Consider the following 18,806-nt stretch of genomic DNA (forward strand, 5'->3'; position numbering starts at 1 on the left):
CTCCATTAAGGTCTTTTTCTAATTAATGAATTAATTATTATTCATGAAGGTAGAATAGATGAGTACTCTATTATTTATTAAGACAAGTTCAGTGGCATGGAATATGCATGCATCTTGTACCATATAAAAGTACTAAAAAAAATATTAATATAAAAAAAAAATGTAAAAAAAAAAGTATTTATAAGTATCTAGTTTAGTTCTTACATTCTTGAGATTTAAGAAAATATTAATTAGTATGAAATGAATTCATTAATATTCATGAAGGTTGGATGAATTATATCAATTATTTATTAAGAAAATTTCAGAGGAATAACTATGCATGCATTTTTATCATAGATTTAATAACCTTAACTTAGTCAATAATCTTGGAAGGTAGCATTGAAGTACATATTAGCATACAGTAGTAATGTACTAAAAATTAAGTAAATAGTTATATAAAAACAAAAATCAAAACCAAATAAAATTTGTTTTTTAGTATGGTATAGTTCTTATTTTTTGTTATTTATTTTCAAAATATGTAGGTTAGCTTACTATACTGAATAGTATTCTCACAGTTATAATATTCGTTCATTATTTGTGAGCCTTTAGCTTTATTCTTGATATTTAAGTAAATATTTATTTGTATTAAATGAATTAATTAATATTCATCAAGGTTATATACATGAGTACTCTATTATTTATTAAGACAAGTTCAGTGGCATGGAATATGCATGCATCTTTGTCATAGATTTAATAATCTTAGTTAAATCAATAATTTTTATAGGTAAAATTAAATTATCATAGTGTACAATATAAAAGTACTAAAAAAAATATTAATATAAAAAAAAAAAATGTAAAAAAAAAAACTAGTTTAGTTCTTACATTCTTGAGATTTAAGTAAATATTAATTAGTATGAAATGAATTCATTAGTATTTATGTAGGTTAGATGAATTATATCAATTATTTATTAAGACAATTTCAGAGGAATAATTATGCATTCATTTTTGTCATAGATTTAATAACCTGAGCTTAGTCAATAATCTTGGAAGGTAGCATTGAAGTACATATTAGCATACAGTAGTAATGTACTAAAAATTAAATAAATAGTTATATAAAAACAAAAATTAAAAATCAAAACCAAATAAAATTTGTTTTTTAGTAGGTATGGTATAGTTCTTAATTTTTGTTTTTTATTTTCAAAATATGTAGGTTAGCTTAGTATACTGAATAGTATTCTCACAGTTATAATATTCGTTCATTATTTGTGAGCCTTTAGCTTTATTCTTGATATTTAAGTAAATATTTATTTGTATTAAATTAATTCATTAGTATTTATGTAGGTTAGATGAATTATATCAATTATTTATTAAAACAAGTTCAGATGAATAAATATGCATGCATTTTTATCATAGATTTATTATTATTTATTATTTATTATTTATTATTATTTATTATTTATTAACCTTACCTCAATCGATGATTGTGTACATTTAGATATAGTGATGTTACACAATTAAATGTGTAGGTAATATAAATAAAATTATAAAAATATAAAATTAAAAAAAATGAAGTTTTAGGTTGTTGCATTTATGATGTTTGTTCATTATTTGTAAGGTTTTAGGTACTTTCATGATATTTAAAATATTTATTAGTATTTATAAATTTATTTGTATTCATGAAGATTGTATACATGTTCATACTATTTTTTAATAAGACAAGTTCAGAGGCATAAAATATACATGAATCCTTGTCATAGTTGAAATTACCTTAGCTTAATCAATAGTTTTATTAGAAAACATTAAATTACATTAACGTACAGTACCAAAGTATTAAAATTTAAAAATGTTGTAATAAAAAAAAAATAATTTAAAAATCGAAATCCCCCAATAAATCTACTTTTTAGTACCTAGGTTAGTTCTTAATTTTTGTTTATTATATCCTAAATGTTAGTTTATATCAATATGTTAGTTATATCCTAAATGTTACTATTTTATAATAATATTATATTTACAATTTTGATATAAAATACTGTTATTTGTTATTAATTTGAAAATGTGTTCATTTTCATCTGAATATGCATGTCTTTGTCAAAATTTTTGTCCAAAATATATTGCAAAATATTTTTATTATTATTTTACATTTCGTATTTTATAAGTTTATTGTACCTGAATCAATTAATATTTAGAAGTTGATTTAAATAAAATAATAATAATTAGAAAATACACATTTTTTCAGTTTTTGCACTAAGAGAAAGCATAAAGCAAATTTAAAAATATATTTTAAGCAATCTAGTTTAAGAGTTGTAAGCAAATAATAATATTTGGTAGATTGTACTGTTATATTACACTTATTTATACATCTTAATCACATTTACTTAATTAAATAAATAAACATTTAACTTGTTTTTTGTTAAAAATATAATATAGGTATAATTATAAAAGAAAAATATAAAATAATTAGTATAATTAGTATTACATTTTAATTACATTAAATTTTGATTAAGTGTTTTAATACAACATAATATAAACAACTTTGTTTTTAAAATCTTGCTCATTAGCTTGAAGTTTATTTCTGTTTAGTTCTTCGTTGTTAGGAATTGGCCAAGCAGTTACAAAATAATCTATATCACCAGTCCAAGAATTAAATGTAGCTATATTAGATCTTGAATTGTTTAAAGAATCAATGTTTTCTTGTTGAGTGTCGGATATTTTTGTGACCTCTACTTTTAAATACGCTAAGTAATTGAAAATAGTTTTGAGTACAGCTGAAAAATGAAAGAGAAAATTGTGTAATCTAAATTTATATAGTTATCAAATACAAATAATATTAAAATATTAGATTTTTTTAATGTGAATTATTCATGTTTGTTTTGGTAAAAATAAAATTAAAAAAAAGAAAAACGATTGACCACGACCAACCTTGATTCAATCATCGGGTCCGCGTCATGTGTGTATAAAATGTAATTATATAATATAAAAATAATATATTTAAAAGCTTCAAGTACCCACTAGAAATATTTTTAAATTACAACAAAATTACTAAAATCGTTATTCCTGTTTTCAATATGTAATTTTGTCTAAATTTGAACTCCAAATAACTATAAAAAGAAACTGTGTATACATATTTTTAGATTTTTTGCAATCTTGTAAAAAGATACTTTTAATTTGTATTTAAATAGAGATACAAACACATCAACTTAAAAAATATTTAAATAGTATTTAAAGTACTTTTTTCAATAAGTATTTAAGAACAAATACAAATACTTAGAAAGTATTTAAACACAAATACTTATTTAAATAGGTACATTTGTTTTAAGTTTTACTTTTGTGTTCAATACTTTTACTCTGATATTTAAACTTTAAATTTGACAATTGAGATCAAACTCATTCAAACTGTACATATTATTATATAGTTAATACTTAATAGTTCATATATAATGCATGTTCCATATTTTGGTTTTTTTATTAAAAATACATTTTTTGTACCTAGGTATATTATAATTTTATAAAACAATTCATTAATATATTTTAAAATAATAGTAAATTAATTATTAAACATAAAAATGTAATTTGTTATACAAATAATGGTTAACCCATAATTATATTCTAAAATATATAAAATAGTAAATATACATCATAATAGAATATTGAAAAAAAAACATTGTACCTTCAGTATAAAATTAAAAAAACACTGTACATTTATGAATGGGAAATAAGTAATAATTACCTAATAAGTATTTATTTTTAATTAAGTACATTATCTTTGTAGTTATATTATAATTTTTTAAAACATAACATTACAAATGAAATAATACTATACATATATTTAATACACATGATAGTAAAATATTGGAAAAAAAAAACATAAACTTCATAAAATATAAAAAAAATTATGATATATTTTACATATTAACATTGTTAACAATTATTAAATTCTTTCTTTAAGCATTAAGCACCTACAACACAATAACATTTCAAAAGTCTTATCCTGAAGCCTGTTTCTTCTTGGGATTAAGATTTGAGATCCACTACTAAATAGCCTTTCTACTGGTGCTGAAGACGGGAGAGTTGTATTATATTTTGAATTTCAGATTCAACAGTTATTTACAAAAATGATTTTCTTTATATTTACGTTAAAAGTTAATTGAGCACCAAATTCGTGTTTTTTACAATATTACCTACGCTATATCTATTTTAAGAAAATTTTTTTTGTGATTAACTGTTGAATCTTAATGCATCGTTAAACAGCTATCAATTTCCTTTATAGTATGTTTTCATTGAATAGTTGGAAAAACTGGGTAAATTTAAGTATTAATCCTCCAAAGTTCAAATTTTAAAGTTTAAACACTTAAAATGTCAATTTAATATACCTCCCAAATACTAAAACAAAAATATAATATGTCATTATTACCTAAATTTAGGACAATATGATAACTGTATAAATGAAAATAAAATTTTTAGTTTTAAGTGAGGAAATTAAGTACGTTGTATTTATAAAAAATACCATTTTTGTAAATTAAAATTGAAACTGAATGCAAAAAAATGTTTATATTGTTTAACATCTATCGACTTCCTTTACAATAATATGTTTGTATTGAGTAATTTACAGTGTTAGGATTAGATAAGTATTTTTTTATCTAGATAAAGATAAAGATAAATACTTTTGAATGGTTTTAAAGTTAGGTATATTGTAGTTGGGTGCTAGGAACATAATAATAATAATAATAATGATATAAATAAAAATAATTACATTATTTATAACCATAAACATTGTTTGAGAATCTGTATAAATATTTAAAAATGCGTTTGTACAATTTCATGAATTTTTTTCAATAAAAAATGTATCTAGATGAATTAATTTATATTAGTAAAAAAATTATCGAAGATGAACATTTAGATACCTTGTAACTATTTATCTAGATAAGATAAAAAATGAACAAATAATTATCTAGATATTCATCTAGATAAATTTATCTAGATAAGTCCGAACACTGGTAATTGGTAAAACAGCGTAAATTTTAGTATAATTCCTCCAAAGTTCAAAAACCATTAAAACACTTAACATTTTAACATAATAGGTATAGCAAATACTTAAAAGATTTAAATAAAAATATAGTATGTCATTATTGCATGTAGGATATTATTATAATAACTGAATAAAAATAAAAAATTATATTTTTTATCGTTTCAAGTGAGAAACTTAAATATTATAAAAATGTATACTCTGTGTATGTTAATTAATTCTTTTAAAATTCTTTTTTTATCATCAGAATATTGTAAAGATATATTATAGTTAAAAAACCAATATTTTTTTTGTTTTAAAAATAGTACTTTTCGCCGGCTGAAATTGCTATTAATCCCACTGTGCGACGAGCGTATTACATTTCTAAGCGTAATTAAATTGTTGTTAGATGCGAAATTATAATATACTTGAATAACTTTATTTAACATGGTTTTTCTAAATATATTCAAACCGTATACATTTTTTCATAGATCATTTTTAAATGTATAATAGTTAATGATATTGACTTGAAATATTTGTATCTCACATTTTGTTATTACTTATAATCAGGGTTGGGATTTAATAGCATTTTCATATTTCTTATGAGATGCTTAAAAAATAGAAGAGTAAGCTAAAAATGTGTTTCATGATACGGAGAACTCAAATAAAAAATTTTATTTTGCTTTTTTTTGCATATTTTGTGATTTTTTAGTTTTTAGTACTTTTATTGGACTTTTTTGCATTTTTATCTGTTTTTAAACTAAAATCGATCATATTCTATGAAATTATATTTTAGTAAACGTGTTTTTAAATTATATTGTCAATCAAATTATTACGATAATTTCGTATTAGGTATTTCGTTCTAATTTTTGTTATCTGCTGATTTTGTTGGGTTTGTTTTCGATTTCTACTGCGATTATTAATCGCTGATTATCAACGAACGAGCATTGAATGCAATGTAGTCAATTAATTTTGATTTTGATCAGAGTGAATAAATTATTTCGAATCTTAAGTAACTACCTATAATAATTTGTAAGTGATTAAATAATTATTAATTAAAAAAATTTCTTTTTTTTTGAATATTTTGTTGTTTTTATTGCATATTTTTAGCGCATATTTATACAATTTTATGTGCTATAAAATCCCAACCCTGCTTATAATATATAGGTCTTACATTTTAAGACAAGGAAGTTCTTTATTACTATAAACGATTATACGAAAACTTTTAAATGACTAACGAGTACTATTTACTTGAGAACAAAATCAATGATTAAAGTTTTTTTGATGTTTTTAAAACACTAATTTTATTTGTCTTATACCTATTTTCAAATATTTTAATGAAAACGATTCAAATATAATATATATTAGCATATATTGGCATTAGTATATTTCCAATCGTATAGGTACATACGGACGGTCAACCGGAAAATTAAAACTCATTTTCACAGTTTTCTTCATTTATTCTGATCTTTTATTATTATCTTGTACTTAATTTCATATAGCAAAATGTACTTAACAGTGAACATAAGTATATTAATTTCATTATGTTAAATTTACTTTAGATATATAATTCGCACATTTTTACGTCTTTCGTCAACATTCGAACTTTAAATGCTTATAAAAAAAAAATTGTGCATTATATGGGTCTTTAATGACTGTGGATATGTAAATTAATATTTTCACATCTAATTATATTTTATTTTAATTTTTCGTAAATTCATATCTAATAATTAATATTATTAAATTGTAAATTGTAAATATATTATTTTGAAAATAATTAACTCTCTCTACCTTCAACACAAGCCATGCTTACAGAAGGTACATAATTTTAATCAATCTACTAAAATTTAATAAAAAAAAAAAAATTAAAATGTCAACTTTAAATGCACGTATAAAATATAAAATTAATAATAATGGTGTGTAACCACAATCTTCCTATAGACCAATAATAAATTTACAAAAAAATCAGATTCCACACTCACACACAGTCAAATACGATTTAAAGTACAAGCTATAATAATTATAATATTAATAAATGTATGAGTGAAATATGAATAAAAAAATATATTGGGGGTACCAACATATCCTTATTGTAAAATTAAGCTTTTAGATATGTCCTATATTTATAATGCTTAAAATAATCTAAAATAATAATAAAATCAATGACCGCTATTTAATTATGTAAAATTACCTATTGTTTTATATTTCGTAAACGACAGAGTATCAAAGTGGATAGGTACTAAGTCTTGCAGCCATTGTCCAATGGTGTATGATGATATTATTTCTAGGACTTCAGCTTAGTTCATCGACAAATCTGACGAAAAAGAGCTTCTAAACTAATGAAATAGTTTATGTATACATATTGCTCAAGTTTATATTATTATGATTTGTTATATGTACATAAGTTATGTACATGTAGGTATAATGCATTTTAGTATGCACTTTTGAAAATACTATGTACACAAATGTGTGATAAATTCTCTTTACCTGCCTTCTAAATGTTATACATTTTGTATCAAAGACATAATGTTAAAAGATATTTTTCAATATAATATAATACATTGTTTTCTATACCTAACTATTTAGATATTGTGTTGTTATTTGTGTTGATATTGTACCAGGGTACCAGGGGGAAGTTTGGTACCTATTGTGAAATATTTTCTCGATGGATATATTATTTAATTATTCACAATAAAATTAACTAATTTGGTCCTTACATAAAAATATTTCATAATATAATTTGTTCATATTTTATTAATTTTATTTTATTAATTTGTTTAATCACTAGTAAGTAACTACTATGTAACACTACCAAAACCATTTATTAAATTGTGTATTGATTTATACGTATCTATGATGGTTTTCAATTATTTCATTTCCAGTTTAACTGCTTTACATTTACAGTAGGAGTTATTCAATTCAATATTATCCAGTAGCTAGGTATCTACCTATAATTATAATGTTCAACGTTTCAAGATTGCCATGAGAAAAAAGGTCAAAACAGTATGACAGAAATTAGTGAAATCTCTACTATTAGTACTACTAATTATTTATTTTAGATTCAGTGTGTTGCAAGGACTTAAAAGAAGTTGTTTTTAATAATTATAGAGGCGATTTTGAATATCTATTTTCTTCAGCTATGATACCAATAATTAGATGTATGAAATTTTTTATTTATATTATTCCTCATGACACTAACAACATGTAGATATTGAAAATCACCTCTATACAAGTTTACCTAGTAAACTTGTCAATCAATAATAATCCATTTTCATTAATAAAATCTATCGGACAAAATTCCTTTAGTTATGTCAGGTTTTTTGGTCAAAGAGCAATTTTTTCCTATAGACTACAGCCCCCTTAAATTAACGCTTGTTGATAAATTGTATTTAATTAAAATTGTTTACGATTTTCCGGGCCAGAAAAGGGAGTCGAGTGTTGAGAATAAATCTAGAGTAGTTCTGTGTATAGTCTATTTGTTGAAATGGAAAATCATGGAACCCAAGATAATCGTGGTCAACTCGATAACGATAGCCGTTGAAAACCTAATACCCATTGTCTATACCACAAATTCACCACCGGCCAATAACAAACAAAATAATATTATAAATTATGATAAATATATAAATTATTCGTACATTGTATTTAAACAAGTTTTACTATTGTTGGTGTGAAACACTTAATTTACGGGCCACTGTGGCTCAATTGGGCAAACGCAGGCACCCTTAACGATGAACTTTTCAGTATACTTCAACTTTTTACGCTTATCCTTATTGATGAAATTTTGATATCAGTAAATTGCGAATAATAGAATTCTAACATAATATTTCATGGTATCAAATAGGTTATTTATAAGTACATTTTGTATTTGAGTAACAGTTGAATTAAAAATATGTCGAGGTAGGTATAAAATTATTTATAATTTTAATTGACTACCTAGTTTTATATGAATTTACTTGTGTAGCCAACCAGTATTTTGATTTGTGTTATAACAGTCATCTGTTTTACTTATTATGTAATGTAATACAGATTGTAAATTTTCTAAAATAATAAAAAAAAAAGGGGGTGGGGGGATGAAGCCCTTGCATGTTTGTGCTGCTGATAAAATTCTAACACCCAAAAACTTGACCTTAGTTGCATAATGGGTATTGTTGAAGTCATAAATACGTATACTTAATCAATACTTTAAATAAATAATTATGGTTATAATCAAACTTGACGTGTGCAATAGGTAAATGTTGTATTTCAGTAAGCTCACAAAGTGAAGGATAAAATTGTGTAAAAAAATTACACAGTGTAAGATTGGAGTAGCAACTTCATGAAAAAGTGACCATTTTGTGAAATATTTTTGAATTTTACGAAGCATAAAAAACTTGTTTCATTTCATGAAATGATCATCATACACTCAACTCTATCTATACAGCATTGAACATACAGCAGAACAATTTATCTGGTTTGTTTATTTTGTTTTCAGTTTATAGATAACGACATTTTATTGTTTACACAATATTGTTTGAAAGTGCAAACCCTAATTGAAATGATCATAGACTTGTTTTTTTTTTTACCATAAATAATATAATACATATATTCATTTCTAGAATCATAGTCATCACATTAGGAGGTTTACATTTTTTTTTTTTATTAATATTATAGACATTGGAAGAATAAACCAATACAGTTTTATATTAAATGTCCATATCATGAAAGTTAAAATAGAACTTATTATGTTTTGTTTAAGACTTATTAATAACAAATTATCTGCATTAATGTATGAAAGCTATAGGTGGAATATTAGCTTTTAGGCCGGAAAAACATGAAACAGCTTTAGCATAATCCCAATAATTTTCTTCTAAACACCTGTAAAAAAATAAATTAATAAATAAAATATTAAAAGCACAATAAACTTAACTAGAGGACTAAAAAAAATTTTAAGATGAGTTTGATATTATTTATATTTTATATTTTTATCAAATAGCAAATATCAGATAATTACTTACTTTTCAGCCCATTCAATATTCATTCCAGACTCTTTAGAAAAACTCTTAACCATAGTCATCTTATCGGGATTTGCGTTAGTATCCCTCATCAAATTAACAGGCACTTCAGTCGAAAATTGATTTACAGGTAAAGAAGCAGGAGTTGAAGGTGTAGGAAATGCTGTTGTTGAAGGTGATATTGTGTCGCCAATAGGAAATGAGGAATTTGACTGGTGTTGCAAGTCTGGTTGGGAATTTTCTGTTGCTGCAGGCGCCATTTGTTGGACCTGTTGAGTAGATGTGTGTATGCATCCTTGATAAGGTGATGATTGCTGTGGATTAATAGGAGCCGTCGATGAAAGCTGATAAGATGAAAATATGGATTGCTGATAAGATGGTGGTGGGCACCTGGGTATGGGAGGCTGTTGATAGGATAATGGTGATTCCATGCCAGCCATCTCTTCAGTATCTTCCATAAATATTGTTCCATTTTGGTTACTGTTGCCATTTAAATTATCTATTTTTGGTGATACTGGTTTTGATTTGAAAACATGGAACCGTTTTGAAGACTCCTAAAATGCAAAATGTTTGTAAAAGTACATATACTTAAAAATGAAGCACCAAATCACTTACTAATAATAACTCATCTGTGACTATTGTTACAAATAACATATCACTAATTATATTCCAACCACTCCCAACCGGTACTATACAGAATGTTCTGCAGAATGATCGATATATGTTTCTGTAGTTGGTTATTTTAAAATTTTCAGCAAACACACCGTTTACTACAATCTGAACCATTGCAGCCTTAAATAAAAAAATGTATAATTTTGAAAAAAAAATAATTTAAAAAAACAAGATACTAACAGTTGCCAATGGAACATCAACTATGAATGAACCAAAATCATGTTTGGTATTAGGTAACTTGTCTAAAAAGTTTATTATGTCTTCTTTGCCTTTATGTAAAAATTGACGTCTTCCATGTCTATTTTGGTCAGATTTCAAAAAATTTCTACTTTCAGGTAGATACTTTGATAAACTATTTGGAACTCTAAAATTAAATACAATTACAATTAGTTCACAAAATTTTGAATAATGGGTTTTCATATATACACTTACTTTTTAAATAGAAAACAACTGGATAACGTAAATGTGGCATTTATATGGTAAGCTTCCGATAACGTTTGTCTAGACACTTGGTTATCATATAGTATATAATATAGATTGAGAAATGATTCTACTAAAGTCATTATTGGATTTGGCAGTTCAGGATTATGGCCTTCTGGTATTGGATAACTATTACCCAAGTTAATTGGCATTTTAAACTTGGATCCAATAATCGCCGCACTATACCGAGACAACAGTTCCGCGTTATCCTGCAAACAATTAAATAGCATTACACCATTATTGCCTTACATCCTAAACATCAGCTCAACTTAATAAATATTAACAGCATTTATAACTTGAAAAGATTGTTGATCAAATAATATTTTTTTTACTTGTTTTCAAGAATTACATTTGCATATGCTTATTTTGTTATGCATATGTTTTAAGGTAATAAACTAAAATACTAAATATTTTTTTCATCCCTTATATTTAACCTAAGTTTTTTTGGATTATATGTTTTAATATATGGTAAATATATTTGTTTTAATGCTATCAAGACAGTTACAATACCTATTTATTATTATTTTTACAGCTAAACCTTTCATGCAACTAACATTAGGAACTCGGTCTTGCTTAATTTAACATATAGATACAATTGAAATACATTGAAGTTTTTCACTATTTGCCAATTAAACTACTGTTACACATATATAAAATACATGCAATTATTGTATTGTAATTATATTAAAATTGTGTATAAGGTCCATGTTTAATCAAACATCCATCAATTACGGTCTCGATGACTCAATTATTTTTCAAACTTGTTTATCATTGCAAGACTTGTGATGTAATATTGATTTCAAATTTAAACCAGGTAAGATGTACCTACTTTAGACACCATACCTTACAATACACCAAAAATAATCATATAACTGTTATGCTAGTACTATATCGGTCTTTTGGCTCCAAATCAACACTTAGCATATAAATGGAATAAGATAAAACAGATGATACTTACCAACTTGTTTAGCATAGGAAAATATTTTTGTACATTCCTAGAACATAAATAGTATGAATATATGGTAAGTGGTGTTAAATCTGAAGCATAAAAATGAGCATACCGTTTGTAACGCTCTTTGTCCTCTGTATTGCTCATAGGATTTCTGGACAAGTTCAGCTCACGAATAGTGTAACCTGAGAGACACCTTAAATCTTTTAAATCAGAAAACTGCAACAAAAATTATTTTTGAATATTGGTCTAATAAAATAAAAAAGAACATATTACTTTGTTGCCAGCAAAATCCAACACTTTCAGTTCAGGGAACAATCTACGTATCCATACAAGACCTTCATCTAAATATATGTGATTATTTTCAAGACTTAAACCATACAAGTCATGCTTGGTATGTTGAGCAACCATGTTGATTGCTACCAAAAGAACGGCTGGTTGATTCAATGGTACAAATAGTTGGTTATTGGTAAACACTAAAAACAATTACAATTTAAATTTTTTCTATCTTTCTTTTAAAACTATTATTCTTAAGGCTGTTGGTGCGTATTTTTCCAATTTTCTGAAATTCTATGAAATTCTAATTTATATTTTAGTGACTTCCTTAACTATAAAACTCTTCCACTAATCTACAGATATCCATTTAGGGGTGGGGTTGATACTGTGTATTATATCAACGAAAATTACTTGACAGGAAAAACTCTCACGCCCTGTAGAATACTCGGATTTCATTAATTTTTTTTATATTTAAAATTTTTCAGGTTGGATCAAAGGCCGAATTTTCATTTTAATATAAATAGTAGTAGAAAAAGAACAAATATCGTATATAATCCAAATTCATATTTTAGATTCTAAAATTATAATTTTGAAAATTGGGATTTGATCTGACCTGTAAAATGTTTTTTTCTTTTAAATAAAAAAAAAAAATTAGTAAAATCTGACTATTCTAAAGGGCATGAGTGTTTTTCCTGTAAGACATGATTTTGTACTAAAAACCGCACCAGCTCCTTAATATCAATTAAACTTTACATACCTGAACAAGCATGGAATTGTGACAAATCTAAACTCTTGGTGCTAGGATTGTAACGAGTCGCCATGGCTTCTATCATTTTCTCTCTCACTTCACTAGATACTGGTGTGAATGATATAGAAGTACGCATAGGCAAATATGATTTCACTATTATAAGTAACTAAGTACAAATATTCATGTTAAAATACATTTTTAAAACTCAATCACGTGCTTTTAAACTTACTTTTCGATCATCTATTTTTGTTATCTTATAACTAGTGTTGAGTAATGTTTTAGCAACTTTAAAGTCATCAACAAAAAAACTTAAATCATTATCAGAATATTGTTTCTGTAAAATAAATATTGGTTATTTTCATACATTCTAAAATAATACAAATAGCATACAAATAACATACATTGTATGGATAAAATACAACAGGTGTGATATAAGTTTGTATTATTTTAAGGACATTGTCGCAATCTTCAATATTTGGCACCTTAAAAACCATAATAAATACAATATAAACATGTACGTTACAGGGTGATCCATTTAGCGTAAGACACTCATTATTTAAAAAATTATTAACATTTTTCAATTTTTTCTTTTTGGAATATTAATATTTTATAAAATTTCAAAATGTTTTAGATCACTTATTATTTTAACCCTTATTTTTGTAGGAGGAACCACATTCAACTTTTGAAATTTAAATAACAACCTATGTTTAAAATTTCAAAAATGTTAAATCAATTTGTTTATGAATTTTCATAAAAGAATTTTAATTTTTGAATAATCCGTTGGTGAGATATAAGCCCTCAAAGTTAGGGGTTTTTTGGAGGTGCTATAGTATTTTTTGTTTGTAAACACCAGGAGTTAAACATCCTGTTCATTCGTCCAAGCTAAAAGATAACCATACCATATCTAGTAGGTACCTGTAATACATTTTTATAGCCATACTAATAGTAATATTGAACCACTACTATCCACTCATCTACAACTACTGTCTACCCGTCTACTCGTCAACACCTTTTCACAGAAAAAAAGAGATAAACCATCTATCTGCACTATCAATCGTCAACCAACTACTAAGCATAGCCCATGGTAATATCCTTATAACTAGAGCAAGGCCTTTCATGCACTAAAAAATCATCAAATATGCACTTATGCATCAAAAAATTAAAAATATGCGGATAATATGCCCTTAAAAAAATTAATTTTATTATTATTCTATATAAGTTTTAACTAGATTTATATTATTATTTATTAAATTGATTTGCAATCTGTTTTGAATGTTGGATCCCATTCTTCTTAATTATTATTCTGCACCTAATAAAACAAAAAAGGTATTTTAAAATAATTGATGAATTATTTTTAAATATTTACTTTACCTAAATTAGAATTGCACTGAATTATTAACATTTCTTTGATATTTTCAAATAGCATCTTTTGCCATATTGATAGAGTGACAAAAATTACACACGAACGTTATATGAAAATTAAACATGAAACTTTAACACACACGCGGTGAATGTTCTAGAACTAATGCGAATATAATCTACCCACTGACTGTAGGCACTTGATACTATCGTGTTTATACCACGTACCTACTATTCGTTAAAAATACAAAAATAGACATAATAAATACCTACTGACCATTATTATTTCAAGATAACGTTTATCTTTATCGTATTTATGAGTTTATAACAATTGTTGACCTTAGTTCATGAAAAATATTCACCAAAGCGCTTGATTTTTGACAAACCATCAAAATATGCACTAAAAGCTTAAAATATGCTCTTATAATCAAAAATATGCGCCTTAAACCAAAAAATATCCTAATATGCAAAAATATGCACTAAAAACTTTGAGTATTTCATCATAAACGTTATGAAATGTATTTTGTACTATCAAGCATACGATAAAGTAACCAGAAAAAATATGCAAATGCATGAAAGTCCTTGCTCTACTTATAACTAATAATGACCATTGACCGATAAGCAGAATATTGTTCGTTTCGAATATCGCTAAGTACTTACAAGACGTGGCAGCGATTACCACAGAACCATCAATTAAAAATAGAATACCATGTTATTAATATTGTTTATGTAATAAGTTCAAACTATTATATTATTTTACCTTCTTAAATTATACATTTATAATGTAGACACTTATTATTCCATAATGGTCAGTCTTAAAAATGTTTACAACTAGTAATTACTTTACTACAAAATTATTTATTATTTATAATTATTTATACTGAACTTGTGGCGCTGGACCTAACCTAATGGGGGTCTGAAAGTAAATTATTTTATGATAAGTGATATTACTTTTATATTATTCCCGTTCAATGATTGTTGATAGTTGATTTGTATGATTGACCAGAAATGTTTAATGGTAAATGTAGACCAAACACCAAAAGCTTCTCCTAGATCGTATTTTGAAATGGTCATATCTCAAAATCTATTGAATTTAAATAAGAAATTTATACGGAGAAGTTCTTAAAAAAAATAGTATTATAAGTTCTTGGTATTGATTATAGGTGTTATCATTTAAAAAATCCAAAGTCGATACATGTTTATCATATAACAAAATGTGGTAACATTTTAGAAATATTAATTACTTGTAGATTTTATTAAATTTCAACATTTCCAAAAAAAAAAAAATTTAAAAAAGTTAAAATTTTTCGAAATAATAAGGATTTTATGTTAAATGGATCACCCTGTATATAATTATTAGATATATTAAAAATTAAAACTTACAAATACTGAATACCACCCAGTTCTACTTTCTTTTAAAGCCTGTGATAAGTTTCTGAAATTACTATTACCGTAACGACTATGATTTCTTTCAGCAACAGATCTATTAAATGTTCACATTTATAGGTATATTGATAGATTTTAGAAACAGTAACAACTAACAAAAATAAGATACATACCGTTGACCATTACGATTAGGAAATTCACTATCCAGTTGATAACGGACCAAATCAGTTTTATTTTCCCAACTTTTACGAAAATAAATATCTCCACGGTTATTTGCTTTGGATGTCCCCTTTTTATTAAAACCATGACGATCTGAGTATCCACCACCTCCTCGCCTAGTGCTAGATCTTGAAGTTCGATCATCATGTGCATTACTCCGTTCACTACCTAAAATTTAGAAATCTAATATTAGCAGTGATAGGAAAGAACATGATCAGATAAACCCATTAATTTTGTGTAAACTATATATGAATTTGTAAATGTTCAAGAAATTAATTTGAGCCTTTATGGCTTGTTCATTGACGATTAATACAATAAATGTCTTAGATAAAATGTATAACTTACTTATAACTTATATTTTATATTAGGTACACATTGATAAAAACAATTTCATTGTATTTATATATATTTATTGACAAAAGTATGGTGTGAGGCATTAGGTACAATATAAGATTAAAATATGGTACTAACAGTAACAGGAATTAGATACTTAATATACAACTTAATATTATGAAAAGTGATTTATTACTATTGGAATGATTGGAGCATGCGGTGTATAGGATTTTTATGGTTATATAATGTAGTCATACTGTGTAGGAATGCTAAATTGTCCTTGATTGTGGGTATGATAAGAAAGTACTCTGAAGGAGATATCTGAAAGTATGTCAAGTGCGTCTAGCAAATCCATTAAGTAATAAGCCATAATATAATTCTGGTCAACATTGGAATGGCAGAAATAGAGTGATTGAAGATTTACAAATTTATGTAAATAAGTATAATCATGGCATGGATCAAGTAATTTGAAAACAAAAGCAGCATACAACAGACATTTATTTTGCACGCGCAAAGGATCAGTCTTCGGGGGCCTATATTTTATGAACACATTTTATCGGCATAGAGCAAAATCTTCACTTTGGAAATATTATTAGAAATAGATCTGACAAATATATAAAATAGCATAGGAAATTAAGTGACCGCTTGATGTTACATTGATAGAATCAAATTTTTAAAAGCTATTACCTGTCAGAGAATCGGTATTAAATATCTATAGATTTGTACAAAAATCACTTGCGGAAAGATACCTAGGTACCTATATTCTTGACTGTATTGTGATTAAGTATGCTAAATGTATGTAAGCAATTTTATTAATTGTATTATTGTGTGTTATTGTTTATTATTCACTACTGTCTAGTCTCTACCAATTGCAGCAATGTAATAATTTACTCTTAATTAAATTACTTTAATATTGAACTTGAACTAGTTCTTACTTCATAGGGAGTACCAAGAAATTAAGAAATTTCACAATGATAATAGTACTGCCTACTATATTTCTTTTCATCAAATAGCTTTTGCTTGGTTGAAATTATACATAATCTATTGTTCAATCAAGTGAAATTTACACAAAATAAATACATGTTTCCCAATATTAAATAATATAAAATACTAAATGAGTACTGTCAATCGACAAAGTAACAGTCACATGAAAAACACCGTACCTCTATCACCCTGTATATTTTAATGTGATCAGATTTATTTATAATCACCCAAGTGAAAATCCAGACAACTCTTCCTATCATAGCCAACAAGAAAGTATAGGTAAAACCGGAAAAAAATTAAAGAAATATGCATAACTCAAATAATTGCCATTTGAATGGTGGTTCCTACCTAAGAATTCTTCTATTTTTTTAGAAACAAAAAAAACAACAAATTTTCTTTTAAGATAGGTAAAAGTTTGTGGGACTGGAGCCCCGTCATATTAAAATTCATAAATAAGGTACAATGTACATAATAAAATAGTTCAATATACTATAGTTTATATGTACCAAAAGAGTGGCGGAATGGCAACATTGTAATTTAATGAAAACAGAAGTATATAAGTAGCAAATAACTTGGTAAATAATAAATTGACAAAATTCTTATTAGGTCGTAGACGTTTTCTGAGCACCACCCATCCACCGAAAGTAGAACACAATAAAAGCTTAGATTTGTACTATAAACTCACGTGGATTGGCGTTATAGAACATATCATTGTAGTTACTTCTTCGTGATCCATCAGCCATCGCGTTCAGTAAGTCCTACAAAATCTACAATTACGGAGATTATGCACTATAGTACTGTACGTGACTAAACATTAAACAACTAAACAACACTTGAATACTCAAACAAGCGCAGCGAACAAATAAGAGAAAACATGAATAAATGATACACTTAAGATAATATGATAATGTGAAAATAAGTTTAACGCTACAGGTGATAAAAATTAACTCCAGTGTAGCCATAATGTATGAATAATCAATTATTGTATTGTCTTCGAATTTACATTTTCATTTCAATTGTAATTTTCGTAACGAAATAATATTACTAACTTAGTACATAAGGTCAATGCTTATTTTTATAAAGAACGATCTAAGCCTTAGATTCTAATGTACCTATATCTTAAATCTTTCTTCGTTCTTATCTTTCTGTTTCTAATATTATAAAACAGCTAGCGTGTGAACTCAAATGGAACGGAGAACGCCGGTTATAGTGAACCCCCTTGGAGCGACAAATTAATCGTCGCTCCGCTTTTACAGCCCGCCGATCAAACGGTCGATTTCCTTAGCGGTCGGTTATCTCGCTTTTTACATAATTTTTCGCCTTTTCGACCTTTATTCATCACCGTCACTTCTCTATTCTCGTAGTTTGTTTGTTTTCAAAGCCGCCGATGTGCGGTTTGTACGCGAAAACGGTCCATAGCCTTCG

General features: G+C 25.8%; 1 protein-coding gene across 1 annotated transcript; it reads right to left on the reverse strand.

Moving 5' to 3' along the window:
- Window positions 1-9,744: 9,744 nt before the first annotated feature.
- LOC103310653 (nuclear RNA export factor 1-like) lies at window positions 9,745-13,173 on the reverse strand. Its single transcript, XM_016808297.1, has 8 exons — window positions 13,110-13,173; window positions 12,353-12,552; window positions 12,086-12,295; window positions 11,080-11,336; window positions 10,828-11,011; window positions 10,591-10,767; window positions 9,979-10,529; window positions 9,745-9,838 (listed from the first exon to the last, which is right to left on the reverse strand). The coding sequence occupies exons 1-8, from the start codon at window positions 13,171-13,173 to the stop codon at window positions 9,745-9,747; spliced, it is 1,737 nt and encodes a 578-aa protein (XP_016663786.1).
- Between the last annotated feature and the right edge of the window lie 5,633 nt (window positions 13,174-18,806).

This window comes from Acyrthosiphon pisum, chromosome X, assembly GCF_005508785.2.
Source record: "Acyrthosiphon pisum isolate AL4f chromosome X, pea_aphid_22Mar2018_4r6ur, whole genome shotgun sequence".
Classification (NCBI taxonomy): domain Eukaryota; kingdom Metazoa; phylum Arthropoda; class Insecta; order Hemiptera; family Aphididae; genus Acyrthosiphon; species Acyrthosiphon pisum.

Coding starts and splice junctions, on each gene's coding strand:
- LOC103310653 (XM_016808297.1), bottom strand. CDS start 13,173: ATGGCGACTCGTTACAATCCTAGCACCAAGAGTTTAGATTTGTCACAA. Junction 12,553..13,109: donor ACAATTCCATGCTTGTTCAG/GTATGTAAAGTT, acceptor AATTGTTTTTAG/TGTTTACCAATAACCAACTA. Junction 11,012..11,079: donor AGTTGTTTTCTATTTAAAAA/GTAAGTGTATAT, acceptor ATTTAATTTTAG/AGTTCCAAATAGTTTATCAA.